This window comes from Choloepus didactylus, chromosome 12 (assembly GCF_015220235.1).
Source record: "Choloepus didactylus isolate mChoDid1 chromosome 12, mChoDid1.pri, whole genome shotgun sequence".
Taxonomy (NCBI): Eukaryota; Metazoa; Chordata; class Mammalia; order Pilosa; family Megalonychidae; genus Choloepus; species Choloepus didactylus.
The window spans coordinates 20,569,043-20,588,366 of NC_051318.1; the positions used below are offsets into that span (position 1 = coordinate 20,569,043).

Here is a 19,324-nt window from a genome sequence, read left to right on the forward strand (position 1 = left end):
TTCCTACATACTGTTTAAATGAAACTCTCTTAGAAACCATGAATCACATGTGACTTAGTTTCAAAGAGTGAAACAAACTTATGTTTCATTCCCTTCTATGCACTTCTCTTCACTTAACTAAACACAGTTAAAATGAAATATACCCTTAGAATGTTGTGAATCACATCTGTTAGTTTCAAAAACTGAGTGAAATGCATGCTTCAATAAATTCCTTGCACTTACCTTCACTCAACAAAAAATATTTAAATGAAACATTCTTGTAAAAAAGGTGTGTGGATCCAGTGGTTGTCAACCCTGGCTATGCATCAAAATCACCCCAGGAGTTTGATAAAATAGAGATCTATGCTCCAACCCAGATCTACTATGTTGGAAACTTTAGGTTGTTGGTTTGTTTAACTCCACAAGTGATTTTGATGTATAGCCAGGTTTGGGAAATGGTGGAAAGACCAGTGGATTTGGAGTCAAGACTCCCTATATTCAACTACTGGTTCTCCCTCTTTATAGCTGGGCTTCCATTTCTCAAATGGTGATAATATATTACCTAACTTATAAGGTAGATGAGAGGACTCAATTAGCTAATACTTGTAAAATACATACAACAGGCCTTGCTTCCATAGTAAATGATCAGTAAATGCTAGCTATCATAATAATAGTCTTATGAGTCTCAATTTCCTCATTTGTAAAATGGGGATAATAAGATCTGCCTTGCCCACTTTACAGAGAAAGTGAACCTCAAAGCCCCTTGTCCACGGTCGAGTATAGTAGAAATGACAGGGTTGTGATTACTTAGTACTCAGAAGAGGTATTAACTCACCACGTTCTCCTTGAAGGTCCCCAGCACAGCTGCTGTGACGATGCCCAAGAACAAGCCGAGGACGTTGAACACTGCCGAGGACCACAGCAGCCGGTAGAGGTGGATCACATCCTGACAGCCACTCACGCCAACAAACTCATAGTAGCTTGGAGAGTACTCTGTGCTGCATACAACAGTATCATAACCCTTTTGTTTTTTTAAAGTTGTGATTAAAAACTTACCATGTGACCAATAGAGGGCTGAAGGGGTGAAAACATGGTGTTGGAATCACACAAAACTTCTGCTGCTGGGACCAGTTTCTCTGGAGCCAGAGACCTGTGTGTCTGTTCCACAAAAGGCCGCTGGAATGGCCCTCTTGGGCATCGAGTCCCTTGGTGAGTCAGTGACAGATGTACCCCAGAGATCAGTGGCAGCAAAGTTTGTCACTTGCAAGTCTGGGTACCCATTCGCTAAAAGAGCCCAGGGCCTCTGAAAAGGAAGGAACCACGTGACACCCCTCTGGAAGTCAGGGGAACCGGCTCACATTGGGAAAGGGCAATAAGTCCCCTGATGTTAAATGACCTTGAGGAGAGTAACATCAGAAGAGAGTCCTTGGGGCAAGCAGGGCCTAAAAGCTGAGGTCTGAAGCTCATTCTACCCTGACACCGTATCAGGGAACAATGGCTGGGCATGGGAGTATGAACTCAAGAGGGAGCCCAAGTGTGGGCCACCCTTGACCCATATGGCAGAAATGTCCTCCCTCAAAACATGTGATGGGCTGAGCAGGAGCCCTGGGCCAGCAAGGCATTGTGGCAAGTGGACCTGCAGGCCCATGGGCCCGGAGAACCTGCACCCCAGCTACCTTGGGGGATGGCGAGACAGCCAGCAGCAGCAGCTGATGATGCACACACATACTTCTCTGGTTTGGGTTTGGAAATAGAACACTCCTCAGTCCAGGGGTGGAGGGTGGGGGTAAAGTTAACCCCCCCAGTTTTCAACAATTCAGGGGGAGTGGTCCCTAAGAAGCAAACATTCTACTTCCTGCTGATTTAATACGTAGGTGCTCAAGCTATTAATAAAAAATTTAAAAGACAAATTGACCATAATTTTTATCTTGAGTTTGTAGAACCAGTCATCTGGTGACATACTTTCTGAGTGCCTATGACCTGTCAGGCACTGGGCTCACAGTGGCAGATGTGGCAGCACAGCCTCTGCCTCCCCGAAGTTTACAGTCTAATGCAGTATGGCTCCGATTATAGCTGTGTGTGTAACGGTGCAATTGAGATGCAAAGTGGGTGCTGGGGAAGCAGGTTTGAGAGCTACGGGTTGTTTGTGGTCAATCACTCAAAAAAGTCCCCTTCTCCTAGAGCTGCTCTTGCACCTAAGATTTACCGCCTTCACCACAGTTAGTGCAAGCTGGGAAATTAGATTTGACTTCTAGAATTGGTGGAAGGGTAGAAGGCTCAAAAGGGCAAGGCAAGTGAGCTGAGGGCATGAGAACAACTTAGGGGGGCAGGTGCTTCTCCCAGATAAAGCCAGCTGCCTTCAGGAACCAAGAAATCACAGTGACACTGCTTCCCTGCTGCCTGTGACAGGCTGGGACAAGCGGGAGAGATGCCAGAAGCCCAGAAACAGACCTGTCCTTCCCACTTCAGAGAAGGTGCCATTAGCAGAGAGCAGGCAAAGGCCAGTGCGTGTAGTGTGGCTTCCTTATAGGGTGGCTCTGTGCATCCAGAGGAAGCTGGCAAGAGAAGCAACCATGATGTGGGGGCAATGCTTTGTTCTAACAAAAAATGACATCCAACGGGGATAAAGGTATTCTTTTTTGCATGAAAATGCCAATGGCATTTTCTGGAATGTTAGAGAGTGAGCTTGCTAGCAGCAGGTGCAAAAACAGCTTGGGGAGCTTAATAAACAGTAAACGTACTATAAGCCAGCAGTGAGGTGCAGCCTCCAAAAAACAATGAATGCATCTTAGGTTATATTAATAGAGCTATGTACCTGGGAGATGACTGGTTCTCTTTCTGCTGGTTAGGCCACACCTAGAATATTGTGCTTTGTTCTGGCCCCCATAAGGTAAAGAGGATAAAGGCCAGCTGAGATCTATTTTAAGGGAAACGAAACAAAATGGTGAAAGGATTACAACCAGGTCTTATGAAGACCAAAAGAGAAAAGAAAAGAATGGAAGCAGGGGTAAGTTGTGGGAAGATGCAATCGCTTTTTTCAAATGTTGGAAGGAGTCTTATGAAGAAGATGGTGGCATAGAGAGGAGTGGAAGACTGTTAGTCCCCCCGGAACAATTCATAAATGACAAAAAAACTAGTAAATAACCTGGAATAACTGCAGGGAGACAAACGTGACTGACCACTTATCATCCACCAACCTGAATGGGGAGGAAGGCCCGAGATCGCAGCATTAAAATCTGTAAGTAAAAACCGTGGACCCGCGCTGAGAGCTGAGCCGAGAGCTCCTCCCTCACGGAAGCCGCGCGGTGCTACAGAACAGCACTCTCCAAATAAGCTAGTGTACCTCAGCCCAGATCCAACTAGGGTTTTAACATTAACCGCTCAATACAGACAGCGAATCCCCAACAAGCACAGAGGCTTTGGGTGACAACTGACCTTGGGAGAGTTGGGGGACATATCTGTCTCAGGACGGGGAGCCCAGAGGATCAGGTGCTATCTCTGGCTGATGGCTGAATCTGGGAGCTTTCTGCCCCTTTCTCTCTCTCTGGAGAAAACCTCAGCCATTTTCAGCCCGCAACACTTTGCAGTAAAGAAAGCCTCAGCCATTTTAAAATCAAAATACTTTGATCAGCAGAGTCAGAGAAACAAAGAACTTATTGATATGCAAATGACCTCTCTGGAGGGGACACAGCTTCCCAAGAGGAAAGCGAGGGACCCAGCTCTACTATCTGCCTTACCGGAACCAGACCCCAAAGCCTGGGGGAGGAGAGACACAGGCCACACCCTCTTACACAAGCCACTGACAGGCTGACAGGTGCACCTGCCAGACAGAAAAGCACAGGTGTGTCAGCCCTCTAAGAAAAACCATCAGGGAAACCAGATACTGAATATTTCCTCCTACTGTGACCTGAGCCTGTTCTCATTTGGGAAAACCTAATTGGGGTGGCCTGGGAGGTCAGATGCCTAGACAACAGAAAACTACAACCTACACTAAGAAAAACAAAGTTATGGCCCAGTGAAAAGGACAAATGTACACTTCAACTGAGATACAGGAATTTAAACAACTAATGCTACATCAATTCAAAAAGTTTAGAGAATATTTCGCAAAAGACATAGAGGCTATAAAGAAAATACTGGGTATAGATAAGGCAGAAATTGAAAGTTCAAAAAAACAACTAGTAGAATCTATGGAAATGAAAGGGACAACAGAAGAGATGAAAGACACAATGGAAACATACAACAGCAGATCTCAAGAGGCAGAAGAAAACACTCAGGAACCGGAGAACAAAACACCTGAAAGCCTACATGCAAAGGAGCAGATGGAGAAAAGAATGAAAAAATATGAGCAACATCTCCGGGAACTTAAGGATGAAACAAAGTACAAGAATGTACATATCATTGGTGTCCCAGAAGGAGAAGAGAAGGGGAAAGGGGCAGAAGTAATAATAGAGGAAATAATCAATGAAAATTTCCCATTGCTTATGAAAGACATAAAATTACAGATCCAAGAAGCGCAGCATACTCCAAACAGAATAGATCTGAATAGGCCTACACCAAGACACTAAATAATCAGATTATCAAATGTCAAAGACAAAGAGAGAATCCTGAAAGCAGCAAGGGAAAAGCAATCCATCACATACAAAGGAAGCTTAATAAGACTATGTATGGATCTCTCAGCAGAAACCATGGAGGCAAGAAGGAAGTGGTGTGATATATTTAAGATACTGAAAGAGAAAAACTGCCAACCAAGAATCCTATATCCAGCAAAGCTGTCCTTCAAATATGAGGGAGAGCTCAAAATATTTTCCGACAAACAGACAATAAGAGACTTTGTGAACAAGACACCCACCCTACAGGAAATACTAAAGGGAGCACTACAGCATTGATAGGAGAAGACAGGAGTGCGTGGTTTGGAACACAATTTTGGGAGATAGTAGCACAGCAATGTGAGTACACTGAACAAAGTTAACTATGAATACGGTTGAGAGAGGAAGATTGGGAGCATGTGAGACACCAGAAGAAAGGACGAAAGATAAAGACTGGGACTGTGTAACTTGGTGAAATCTAGAGTATTCAACAATTGTGATAAAATGTACAAATATGTTCTTTTACGAGGGAGAACAAGCAAATGTCAACCTTGCAAGGTGTTAAAAATGGGGAGGCATTGGGGGAGGGATGCAAGCAACGTAAACTAGAGACTGTAACTAACAGAATCATTGTATTATGCTTCCTTTAATGTAACAAAGGCGATATACCAAAGTAAATGCAGATAAGAGGGGGGATAGGGGAAGCATGTTAGACACTTGACATTGGTGGTGTTGTCTGACTCTTTAGTCTACTTTGATTTAAGGTTATTTTTCCTTTTGCTGCTTCCTAGCTGTCATTTTTTTTTTCCTCTTTCTTTTGCCTCTCTACCTTCTTTGACTCTCCCTCCTGCCTTGTGGAAGAAATGTAGATGCCCTTATATAGATAGTGGTGAAGGTGGTGAACACATAAATACGTGACCATACAGAGAACCATCAATTGTTTACTTAGGATAGAATGTATGGTGTGTGAACAAAACCATCTTAAAAAAAAAAAAAAAAATGGGTTCATGACAAAACCTCGTGGGCAATATACTGAGTGAAATGAGCCAGACACACAAGAACAAATATTGCAGGGTCTCACTGATAGGGACTAATTATAATATGTAAACTCATAGACATGCAATATAAGGTACCAAGATATAGGATGAGGCTTAAGAATGGGGAGTGGTTGCTTAGTATGAGCAGAATGTTCAACTAGGATGAACTTAAATGTTTGGAAATGAACAGAGGTGTCGGTAGGAAGATGTGAGAATAACTAACAGTGCCGAATGGCGCGTGAATGAGGTGGAAAGGGGAAGCTCAGAGTCATATGTCACCAGAAGGAAAGTTAGAGGTCAAAAGATGGGAATCTATAAAACTGAATCCTATGGTGGGCAGTGTCCATGATTAACTGTACAAATATTAGAAAACTCTTCCATGAACCAGAACAAATGTATGCCACTACAACTAGAGGTTAATAATAGAGGGGCATATAGGGAAAAATATATATCTATTGCAAACTATATACTACAGTTAGTAGTATCTCAACGTTCTTTCATAAACAGTAACAAATGTACTATAACAACACTACGAGTCAACAGTTGAGGGGTGTTGGTTAGGGATATGGGAGGATTCAAGTTTCCTTTTTTTTTTTCTTTTTTTCTTTTTTTTTTCATCTTTCACTTTATTTCTTGTCTGGAGTAATGAAAAGGTTCTAAACATTGAACAAAAATTAAGTGTGGTGATGGATGCACAGCTATATGAGGGTACCAGGGGCAACTGATTGTACACTTTGGATCTTTGGATAATTGTATGGTATGTGAACAATCCCAATAAAAATTTAAAAAAAAAAAATGTTGGAAGGAGTGGTGCGGGGCTGATGCTGAAGGAGGAAGTTTCTGGCAGTGCCATCTGAAGTCAGAAGGGACTGCTCGTGAGGTGAGGAGTTCTCTGTCTTCAGAGGGTTTTAAGCAGACTGCACAGCAGAGAAATAATAAGAAAGTTCCTTTCTAGAGAGGGGGTTGGACTAGACTACTTATAAGGGGCCATCCACCCCTAAAATTCTGAATGAATTCTGATTCAATAGCTCTTGTGTCCTAAACAGACCCAGTACCTTTCTTCTCCTGTAAAGAGATTTTTAACCAGGGTTTTCCAAAAACAGGTTCCCAAATAAATGCTTCCCAGGTTAATTTCCATGGAACACTGATCCTGGGCCTTCAGACCAGGTGTTAATTAAATAACAAGCAGATACCCAGTCAAATAGGTTAGGGAAGCCTGGGAGTCGGGGGTCTCTTTACTGCTGGGCGTCTCTGGCCTTTAGTGTGCTGCTGCTGAGTCTTGTGTATCTCCAAAAATGGAAAACAGTGAGTAGTACTTCCCAGTTTTGTTCAATATTCATGCTTTTTCATAAAACACCTGCAGAAATGAGTGTTCACTATCTAAACTGAGTGGCTCTCAGAATCATTTCCAAAGCTCTGGGAGCCACAGGGAGGCAGGACTATGGGCCCCCACACACACTGACACTCCCACTCCCTGAAGCTTTGGCTTTCCCTGAACTTGCAAATAACTCACAGCAAGTTCCACAGCAAGGTCCAATTAAAATCCCTTTACAAATGGAAGGAAGCTAGTCAATTAGGCAGCAGCCTTCTGAAACATTCTTGCATCTTCCTAAGATGGCAAAAAAGGCATTGCAGTTCTTTTTATGAGGCTGTTGTAGTACTATGGCCTAGATTGGAAAATCAACAGCTCCCCAGTTTGGCAGTCAGAACACTGTGGGATAACAGGAGGTGGCTCCCTCAGCTCTGAAACAACACACGTTGAACGTGCCTCTCCAGGTGGCACTGTCTCCCTGCATCTCTTGGGGGTAAATGGCTCCACCCCAGCAGTGAGTTTGATTTCTGAGATTTCCCCAGAGAAGGTTTGTTGAAAATCAGTGTGATTTTTGGCAGTACAATGAATAACCTTTGTCCTTTTCTCAGCTCTTGGTGAAATGTCCAGGAGGGGCTAGTGGCTGTCTTCCCAATGGGATCATACAGTCACCAGAAACGGACCAGACAGACGCTGGCCATGTCACCCCCTGACATCAGTATGTCACTAACACCTGAAGCAGGCAGGAACTCCAGTCTGCACACCTGGTGTGCCAGGAATGTAACTTCACTGATTCATTTGTTGACACCAGTAAGCCAAACACATATTCTGTACTATCATATTCTATGTGTGCCATCATGTGGAAAAGGTCAGGAATCGCTAGCTTAGATATCACACATCCTTGCTCTGAGAGGAGCAATTTAAAGCAGGGCAGAGGCCACTGTTGCCCCAGCAGGGTATGCACAGCCTGAGCGAGGACAGAGGCATGAGGTGTCTGTGGGGCGAGTGGAACATGGGTGGCGGCATGTTGGCCTGCCACCCCTGGGAATTCTGCCCAGGCAGGAGGACAGAGCAACAAGAAGGCAGGAGCCAAAGTCAGGAGGACCCAGGCTTCCATGCCTTTAAACACACACTAGCTAGATCTTCATGGATGGATTACACAACCGTTCTGAGCCTGTTTCCTCATCTATGAAATGGAGTCAATGACCTTTCCTCAAGATTAAAAGAGATGACATAGGTATGACATTGAAGAGGAGTGGAGGAGAGGGGAGGACTGCCTGATGCATAAAATGCACCTGATAAATGTCAGTGACTCTCTCACTTCCCCCATCCCCATCTTCCTGCCTGGCACCATGGAGAGGAGGTGTGACCGTGCCATCCGCTCAATGGGGACTGTCTGACTCTATCGATAACATGGAATAAATAGTAATTTTCAAGAACAGTTTGGTGGGGTCTTGCCCAATGCAAGCACAGTCTATGGGGGAGTCACAGGCCCGATTAGTGACAGTCCCCACACCCCCTCCCACTCACACAGCTCCCTGCTCACTTGTCGCAGTTGTATAGGTCACAGCAGTAACAGGTGTTGCTCTTCACCTTCAGCTGGCACTTGCCATTTGAGGAGTGACAGGTGACCTGCAAACGGGGAATCTTTTCAGTTCTCTCAGAGGAGTGTCCACTGCCTCATCCCTCACCCCCCAGAGTAGAGCAGTGCTGCCTCTGCCATAGGTGTAAGGAATTCCAGGCTCTCCTCAGGACTGGAGAGCATTCCTTGCTCAGGTACCTCTAGCTCTCCTGAATCTTTGTGTCCTGGCCTTTCCCTTCTCCTGACTCCAGGGTGGAGGAGGTGGAACCTCAGAGCCCACCCCTTCCAGGAGGAGCTCGTGCCCGGGCACGAGGACCAGGCTCAGCTAAGCGGAGGGGCATCCAGCAGCAGTACTTGTTGGATAAAAGAGGAAGAGCATTCGGAACACTGTGCCACCCAGGCAAGGACCATCCGACAAGGCACAGAGGACAGCTATCAGGCAACCTTTGATTTGACCAAGCAGACAACTGTCTCATTCTATGGGGAGATTTCCCCTTTGGTGCAAGTTGCATTGGAGCTGCACGTGACTGGGGAGAATTTTCAAAGTTAAAGGAACAATAATGGGCAAAAACACACGACTTTCCTCCTTCTCTCAGAGCTATTTGATGTGAAGAGGGATGTGCTGGTAAAGCCAACTGTTTTTCCACACGTGTGTGAAGTAAGCAGGGCAGATGTTATCATCCCCACTTTAGAAATGAGGACGGTGAGCTTTGGAAAGGTTAAGAAGTTTCCCAAGGCTTCATGGGTACTGAGTGAAGTGTGGGAATTTGAACCCAGGTCTCCCAACTCTTAGCACAAAGCACATCTCAGGATGTTTTGCTGATAGGTAAAGCACCTTGGTTGTCAGGTCAAGGAAGAGTGCCACTCAGAGCTCCAGAATGTTCACAGAGCCTTCTTGGGGGTCACTGGGTCCAGGGGAAGATTCTGGGTGCTCTCTGGCTCCTCTGCAGCCACTAGAGAAGTCCTGCTTTTACCTGTTCTGCATGTGGCCTTTCAAGTGTTCTGTGGTTAAATTTTTTTTTTTTTTTCCCTGTGGTTAAAATTTGAAAACTACCAAAGTTAGCAATGGGGAGCTTTTGAAGTGTTTATGCATAGGTGTGACCTAATGAAAGTGTGAATGAAAGATTAATCTGGAAACAGTATGCAAAATGGACTGGAAGAGGTGGAGACCAGAGACAGAAACCAGTTGGGAAGCTATTAAAGTAGCCCATGGGTAAAAGCGACCTGGAAAGGAAGAATTGGGTGAGACAGGTGTTACAAACAAACATTTGTAGGAGTGACAGAACGTGGTCACTGGTAGATACTAGGATAACAAAGAAGAATTGAAGGTGACATCGTTGTTCTGAGCCCGGTAATCAAGAAGACCAGTAATCAAGAAGTCAAAAGATTAGATCTATCTAAAGAATGTTGGAGCTAAGAGTTACGAGGTAAAACCCTTCATTTCCAGACAAGTAAGCTAAGCCCTAGGAAGCTGAAGTGACCGGCTTAAAGTTACACAGAAAGTTGTGGAGATGGAAACCCAGTATTTGGACTTTGTTGCACAATGACGTGATAAAATTCAGTTTTGTATAGATTGAAGTGGTGGTTAGGTGAAATGTCTAAAAGGAAATGTCTTGTAAACCACTGGAACTTCAAGTCTGGGTTTTAAGAAATGTGCCACAGGCACAGAGAAATGGGTAGAGCTGTGGGAGGGGCTGGGATGAAACAGGGAAAGAACAGAGAGCTGTGAATGGCAGGAAGATGTACATTACCCACATGGCAAAGGAGCCATCACTTATTTCCTGATACCTCATAGGTGCTCAATAGTATTGAATATATGCACTGGGAATGGAGCCATCAAAAAGCTGGGTAGAAAGGCACTACAGGGGCAGAGTTTAGACAGTCAGTGTCAGCTGAGCTATAGAAAAATCAAGGGAAGGGCCTGGAGAGCCTGGTCTAGGTGACTGGGTGACTCTACCAGTGAGTCCTGTGTCCCCCAGGATTCCTTCCAGTCAGGCTTGTTGGAGGTCCTGACTGGGTGCAGTGAACTGAAGGGAAGGGCAATGCAGGGACAGGTGAGAGGCAATGAATCCCAGACTGGTCTTGGAAGACGCAATCTGCCACCTTCCTTGGAGTAGGGCAGTAGAAAGTCTCCCAGGCCAGTAGTAGTAAAAGCCCTGGCCAAGGGGCCTTGAGGGTGGGGCTGCCGTAGACAATACCCTACTCCAAAAGTTTCTTGAGTACAGCATACAGAATATCCCTTCTCTAAAATATGCCAAAGAGTTTGAAATCCTTTGAGCAGTTCAAGGAGAATCCCAAAACAAACTGATGCAGGACATCTGGCTTCCATTGCCATGGTGTATTTGCTTTTCAGCTTTCATTCAGCCACTCCTTCTTCTTCCTCCTCCTTCTCTTCCATTTGTACTCAATGTGTGTTGAGAAGCCTGTGTTTATTTAAACTGATAAATCTACACAAAGCTAGAGTTGTGACAGCCAGACAGAGTCAAAATGGAGCTACGCACTCATGACGTTGGTGTGTCATCATGCACTTTATTGTTCCTGGCATTTTCATGCAGCTAGAAATAAAATGAAATCACTCTGCAGATGTCCTTGGCCAAAGGAAAGTCAATGAGTTTCCAGGCCAATGTAAATGTATTATCTTAGCTTTTTATTTGAATAATTAAGTACTCAGTAACTAATCAGTAAAAAAATGTGAATTGAAAAAGCTACACTGAACTGAATGAAGGAGGCTGTAAGGTATCAGAGAAGGTATGTGAACAACTATAATTCCAAAATAAATGTAATATATCAAAATGTCAACATCAGCTCAAAAATAAAATGTGAGCTATAAATTTGTCACTTTTGTAGAGAGCAAAGAGATGATAGAAAGAACTATTTGAATCAAAACATTCAGATTTTGACTCATGACACAAAAATCTGTCAGATCCACAAAAATTAGCAGGGTAAAAACCAAACAAATGGAACAGTGATTTTGTTTACCTCTGTCTGGTAGACATCATATAAGTAGCCTATCCCACTTGAATAAAACTGGCATCTTCCAGTGCTGATAGGCCTTGGTTCCTAGAGACAAACAGACACAAATGTAATGAAATAATTTTATCTTCAAATTAAGAGTGGTCAGAGGCAGTTTTAGACCTGTCTGTCACAGGCTCTCCAGTCTACAGGAAAAGCACCAGAGCAGACCAGAGCAATGCCAGACCGAGTATACAAAGCAGGAAATACCACTGCTCATTCCAGAGCATCTAGTCTCATCCCGTCCAGAAGGCAGGCAAGCAGAATGTATCAGGAGAGCAGTCATCTGTCCCCACAGGTTGGACTAACACCACTTTTTCCTCTCAGTCAACATGGGGGAGCAGAAGGAAAATGTTGACTGATCTTTTGAGGCACACCCCTATAATTGTACTTCACAGATGCCTTGCCATCTTTCCTAAAAGTAAAACTTCCTTTCCTACTAGAAAGAAGGATTTCAGACAAATACATTTGCCCATTCAACCAGCCAATCATCTTTCCTACCATCCAACCATCCATCCAATCATCAAATCATTCAATCATCCATTATTTATGTATCAATCCATTTATCTACTCATCCATCCATTCAACCATCTATCCATCCATGCACATATCCAACTATCCATCCATCTATCCCCAATATTCATGGAGAAGATACAGTGCTAAAATATAAGGATACCAAGGTAAGATACAGTTTTTGCCCTTAGAGAGATTATAGAACTCAGGAAGAGAGGTCCCCCAGATCCCTGATGAGTTATATCCCAAACATATATGGAGAAATGAACCTGCATTTCACAAGGGGTGGACTGACAAAAATGGAAATTTATCACTTGTGATCTCCCTCCTAGAAAGGACTCATTGCCCTGCTGCATAGAGTGTGGTTAGCTGACAGGCTGCAACTGTTAGCTCGTTCAGGGTCTGCCCCAGCTCTCAATCAGGATGAATAATTCTAATTAATATGAATTACATACAAACCAGCATCTAATTCAGTCTTAGCTAAACCACAAAGACTTAGTTTTCTAATTTATGATGAAACTAGAAATTATCTTTCCTGTTGGGCAGGAAAGCACAGCAGCTTGAGGCCTCACAGGGTGTGTCAGCTTGAGGCCTCACAGGGTGTGACACACCCTCAGGGAAACCAGATACTGAATATTTCTTCTTTCTGGGACCTGAGCCTGTTCTGGTCTGGAAAAATCTGATTAGGGTAACCAAGGAAACCAGATGCCTAGACAACAGAAAACTACAGCATACACTAAGAAGAACGAAGCTATGGCTCAAAGGAACAAACTTATACTTCAACTGAGATACAGGAATTGAAACAACTAATGCTAAATCAATTCAAAAATTTTAGGGAAGATATGGCAAAAGAGATGAAGGCTATAAAGAAAACACTGGGCATACACAAGGTAGATATCAAAAGTTTGAAAAAACAACTGGCAGAATCTATGGAAATGAAAGGGACAACACAAGAGACAAAAGACACAATGGAAACATACAACAGCAGATCTCAAGAGACAGAAGAAAACACTCAGAAACTGGAGAACAAGACACCTGAAAGCCTACACACAAAAGAACAGATAGAGAAAAGAATGGAAAAATATGAGCAATGTCTCAAGGAATTAAATGACAGCATGAAACACATGAATGTACATGCCATGGGTATCCCAGAAGGAGAAGAAAAGGGAAAAGGGGCAGAAGTAATAATAGAGGAAATAATCAATGAAAATTTCCCATCTCTTAGGAAAGACATAAAATTACAGATCCAAGAAGCACAGCATACCCCAAACAGAATAGATCTGAATAGGCCTATGCCAAGATACTTAATAATCAGGTTATCAAATGTCAAAGACAAAAAGAGAATCCTGAAAGCAGCAAGAGAAAAGTGATCCATCACATACAAAGGAAACTTGATCAGACTATGTGCGGATTTCTCAGTAGAAAGCATGGAGGCAAAAAGGAAGTGATGTGATATATTTAAGATATTGAAAGAGAAAAACTGCTAACCAAGAATCCTACGCCTGGCAAAACTGTCCTTCAAATATGAGGGAGAGTTTAAAATATCATCTGACAAACAGACAATGACAGAGTTTGTGAATGAGATACCTGCTCTACAGGAAATACTAAAGGGATCACTACAGACAGATAGGAAAAGACAGGAGTGAGAGGTTTGGAACACAATATTGGGTGATGCTAGCACAGCAAAGTAAATACACTGAACAAAGATGACTATGAATATGGTTGAAACAGGAAGATTAGAAGCATGTGGGACACCAGAAGAAAAGAGGAAAGATAAAGACTGGGACTGTATAACTCAGTGAAACCTAGAGTGTTCAACAACTGTGATAAAATATACAAATATGTTTTTTCATGAGGGAGAACAAATGAATGTCAACCTTGCAAGGTCTTAAAAATAGAGAGGTATTGAGGGAAAAATACAATCAATGTAAACTAGAGACTATAATTAACAGAAACATTGTATTATGCTTCCTTTAATGTAACAAAGGCAATATACCAAGGCTAAATGCATATAAGAGGGGGGCCTAAGGGAGAGGTATGGGACTCTTGGCATTGGTAATGTTGTATGACTCTATTCTACTTTAGTTTAATGTTATCTTTCCTTTTGTTGTTGCTTCCTAGCTGTCATTTTTTTTCTCTTTCTTTTTTCTTTTTCTTTTGTCTCTCTACCTTCTTTGACTCTTCCTCCTGCTTTGTGGAAGAAATGGAAATGTCCTTATATAGATAGTGGTGAGGGTGGTGAATACATAAATTTGTGACTATACAGGGAACTACCGATTATTTACTTAAGACAGAATGTTCGGTGTGTGGAAAAAAAAGTCTTTAAAAAAAATGGGTTGATGAAGAAACCTTGAGAGCACTATATTGAGAGAAATAAGTCAGACACATAAGGACAAATATTACAGGGTCTCAGTGCTATGAACTAATTATAATATGTAAACTCATAGACATGAAATATAAGTTACCAGGGTATAGAACGAGGCTAAAGAATGGGGAGTGGTTGCTTATTATGAGCAGAATAATGTTCAACTAGGTTGAACTTAAATGTTTGAAATGAACAGAGGTGATGGCAGCACATTGTGAGAATAACTAACAGTGCTGAATGGTGTGTGAATGTGGTAGAAAGGGGAAGCTCAGAGTCATGCATGTCACTAGAAGGAAACTTGGAGGTTAAAAGATGGGAATGTATAAAACAGTGAACCTTGTGGTGGACAACGTCCATGATTAACTGTACAAATATTAGAAATCTCTTTCATGAACCAGAACAAATGTATGACACTATAACTAGAAGTTAATAATAGAGGGGCATATAGGGAAAAATATATATACCTATTGCAAACTATATACTACAGTTAGTAGTATTTTAACATTCTTTCATCAATAGTAACAAATGTACTATACAAATACTATGAGTCAACAATGGATGGGGGGTGGTTAGGGGTAATGGGAGGATTTGAGTTTTCCTTTTTTTTTTTTGTCTTTATTTCTTTTCTGGAGTAATGAAAATGTTCTAAAAATTGAAAGAAAAAAAAAAACTAATTGTGGTGATGGATGCAGTTGTATGATGGTAGCGGGGGCAGTTGATTGTACACTTTGGATCTTTGGATAACTGTATGGTATGTGAACAATGACAATTTTAAAAATGAAAAAAAAAAAAAAGCAATCAAGTTATGATGAGGTTTTGGTTTGCTAAAGCTGACAAAATGACTCGCTTTTACCAATGGGGATTTATTAGCTTACAAATTTACAGTCTAAGACCGTCAAAATGTCCCAATTAAGGCATCAATAGGACAACACCTTCTTTGAAGATGGTTTAGCAGTGAGCTTGGGCTCCTCTGTCAGAGAGCAAGACACATGGTGACATCCGCTTGTCCTATCCTGGGTTTCGCTGCTTCCAGCTTATAGCTTCATTGGCTTCCTCTCAGCTTCTCTAAACTCTGGGTTTCTCTCTGTGAGCTTCTCTTAATTTCATCTCTTAGCATCTGTATGTGTTTTATCCTCTTATAAAGGTCTCCGGTAATAGGATTAAGACCCACTTTGAATGAGGTGGGTCACATCTCAGTTGAAATAACCTAATGAAAAGTTTCCACCTACAATAGTTCTATACCCACAGGAATGCATTAAAAGAACATGACCTTTTCTGGGGTATATAGAGCCTTCAAACTACCACAGGTGGTGTGTTCCCTGTGAATATTTGCTCATTCTTAATGCCTACAATCATGCCTTTTGACAGGAGACTGTTCCTTTCAAATACTACATGCATTGATATCTGGGTGGGAGAGAGACCAGATCTATCCATCAACTGGAAGTCACTCTTAATGCTTCTTCTGTTGTAAATTTAACCCAGTGCAAGCGCTGGCCTGATTCTGTTAAGAGTATATTTTACCAATTAACTCTAGAGCACAATTAACTCAGAGTGAGTAGCACCTGCCCCTTGCTGAGTGTCATTAAATCAGTGGTAAAGCCTTGATATAAACCTTGTACTTTTTAAATGAATCTTTTCCCTAACACTGGTGATTCAGTTTCATTTTCTGTCCAATCTTTACTATTCAATCAGGATGAATAATTCTAATTAATATGAATTACATACAAACCAGCATCTAATTCAGTCTTAGCTAAACCACAAAGACTTAGTTTTCTAATTTATGATGAAACTAGAAATTATCTTTCACCAAGGATAACCCTAATCTTCTCTGGGGCTTGAGCAAGCCCAGACACAAGATGTCATTTTGGTCTAGAAAAGGGGTAATACTTATTTTTGAACTGGCCATGTGGATGCTCAAGAGGAATATATTTAACATGGTTTTTATTTATTAACTGTTCCTCATAAATTAATGCTAAGACAATCAACATATTAATCAATATACTATACAGCTGGTTAAAACATAGTTAAAACTTTGTTGCAGAGGTCAGCAAACTATGGCTGCCTGATTTTGTGAATAAAATTTTATTGGAATACAACCATGCTCACTCATTAACAAACTGTCGACAGCTGCGTTTGCACTAAAATGACAGTTTAGTAATTGTGACTGGGACCATATGGCCCACACAGACTAAAATATTTACTCTCTGGCCCTTTACAGAAATAATTTGCTGTCCCCTGGCCTATTATATCCCCAGTGCCAAAAAGAGGGCCTGCACAAGGCAGGATTTTAATAAGTGATTGTGGAATGAATGAACAAATGAGCAAACGAACACACAAACAGGCAAGAGAACGCCATGCCCTCTGAATGTCAGCCTTGTACAAAGGGTACTGAGCCACTGGAGAGACCCTAAAATTAGCCATTAAATTAAATTAAAAACTCTTTGGGGTGATCACAAAACTGCTCCCCCAGAGGAGAGTCCACCCTGAATTAGAACTGAAGGCCTGGCTAAGTGGCACCTGCCTCATTATTTCATATTTATCCTATAATGAGCTGTAAATCCCATATACCTGGGCAATCCAGCCAGGGGATCTGACTGAATGTCCAGCTGGGTGGAAAACTGATAGGTGGGCTAATTCAGCTGAAAAACCATCCTGCTAGCAATGACCTTGATTACCTGGGAGCTGACATTATAGTTCACAAAGTTTCTGGCCTATTTGGAGTAAGGAAGCCAGAATTATATTTAATGGTATTTCTACCATGCCTGCCAAGGATGACTCGCTTCAATAAATCCCATCAGTCAATGGAACAAGATATGAGCTGAGGGATAAACACAACTTAGCATTTTTACTCTTGAAGTATGAGATGGAAGATATTTTTCTACTTGGGAAACATAATTGATTTTAAAGGTAATTTCTCTGAGCTGAGAGGAAGATAAGAACTGGAAAAACTGACTGCACAGACCAGTAGGGTGTAGTGGTTTTGGGACTTGGAGTAGGGTAGGGACTTCAACCTCAGGCTGCCTTCCATGAAGCAACCCAAGGAAGAAGCTCCCTCTCTCAGGAAGACAGAACCTGTTGTAGTTTCAATCCTTTGCAACAAACCACCAGCTCTTTGTGCCCTACTGAGAAAAAGGTTTATAACTAGATACCTGAGTTTGGTATCAGAGGTGCTAGGAAAGTGCTGCCTCCTTCCTTGTTCCATCTCTCTCTCCTTCTCCCCACAACCCCCAGCCACATACACATACACACACACACACACACACACACACACACACAGTCACTCACAGAGATTCCCCTACCTGGCTTGCTGTTGTCTGAAATTTCACAATCAGAGCTTTCTTCTTTTGGCATCAATCAATACACTGAGTTGGTTGACAGATTCTAAAAGAGAACTTACTTTGCCTTTGATGAAATATTGCTTTAAATCACACTCACTAGGATAGCTATTATTTAAAAAAAAAAAAAAAGAAACAGGAAAGAACAAGTCTTGGTAAGGATGTGAGAACTGGAACACTTGTGCTTTGTTGCTGAGAATGTCAAGTGGTGCTGCTGCTGTTGAAAACAGCTTGGTGGTGCCTCAAGTTAAACACAGAATTACCGTGTGACCCAGCAGTTTCACTCCCAGGTTTATGCCCAAAAGTACTGAAACCAGGGACTCAAACAGGTGCTTGTACACCAGTGTCCTTAGCAGCATTATTCACAATACCCAAACGGTGTAAACACCTCAAGTGTCCACCAATGGATGAATGGATGAACAATGCGGTATATACATACAATGAAATATTATTCAGCCATAAATAGGAAGTTCTGATACATGCAACCCTCATCCTTGAAAACATTATACTGAGCAAAAAAGCAGACACAAAAGGACAAATATTTTATGATTCCACATATATAAAATGCCTAGAATAAGCAAATTCACAAAGACAGAAAGTAGAATACTTTCCTGGGGTGGGGGTCCTGTACATCAGCAGGTGCATTCCTGAAACAGCCACTCATTTGGAAAGACCCAGACCAGCCTTTTCTGGAAACACCCATCAGCACTCCAGGGCAAATAGATATTAAGAAATCAGGAACTTGCCAGAATTGCTTGTGGGAGGCAGGTTAACATTACCTGAGCTGGAAGGGACCTCCAAGATCATGTAGTCTAGTGATTTTCAAAAAAATTTTAAAACAACAGGACCTTTTCTTCAAATAAAATATTAAACAGAAACCCCAAATAAAAATCAGATGGAAGAACTACTCTGGCTGCCAAGAGAGGTGGAGGATCTCTGCCCTTCCTGGGGGTTGTACCCTGTCTGCACAGTTAATAGCCAGGGCTTCCCTCAAACGCTACAGAAGCACAACAGAAAACCACAGATCCTGTTTGGTCTCTCATTTTGAGACAAGCAAACCAAAGCTCAGAAAGGTAGTAAGTTCTGGAAATCACACAAAAAGCAAGTGGCAGAGTGGAGCTCCAGCACCTACATACTCTAACTACCAACCTGACATTCATTACAATTCAATCCAACCACCCATATTTGAAACCTACCACATGTCTTGGGGAAAGAGTACAAAAGTTAGAAAATATGGGCTCTGCCTTCAAAAACTTCCAATCAAGTTGGAGAGAAAAGGCATAAAAATGGACATGATTTTCAAGGCAGCAAATCAGCAAAAGACAGCGGGGAGAGAGGGCATCTGTTCTCAGGGCGGTGCTGAAGCTTCCCTGAAGAGGGTGTTGATGTATAACCAGGAGGAATGAAGTGTCATTAAAGAGGCAGCAGGCAAATGCTCACGTTATGGTTCACAAGGCTGCCTCCCAGAGTCCAACGCTACCTCTGTCTTCACCTTCAGGCATAAAAGAGCTCAGTTACCGAGAGAAGGAAGAGAAAGCGCTAAAGGTAAAAGTTGTTCAAATAAATATTAAAACCTAGTGGCTAAAATGTAGCCTGAAAATGAGTG

The 19,324-nt window shown here is 42.3% G+C and overlaps 1 protein-coding gene across 1 annotated transcript in view; it reads right to left on the minus strand.

Annotated features, from left to right (window-relative positions):
- Positions 1 to 805: 805 nt before the first annotated feature.
- The window catches only part of TMEM255B (transmembrane protein 255B), a 114,208-nt gene continuing 95,689 nt past the window's right edge, over positions 806 to 19,324 (minus strand). Inside the window, exons 5-7 of the mRNA XM_037799897.1 lie at positions 11,473 to 11,553; positions 8,458 to 8,543; positions 806 to 977 (exon numbers count right to left, since the gene is read on the minus strand). Coding sequence (XP_037655825.1) covers positions 806 to 977; positions 8,458 to 8,543; positions 11,473 to 11,553 — 339 coding nt within the window. The remainder of the gene's footprint in view (positions 978 to 8,457; positions 8,544 to 11,472; positions 11,554 to 19,324) is intronic.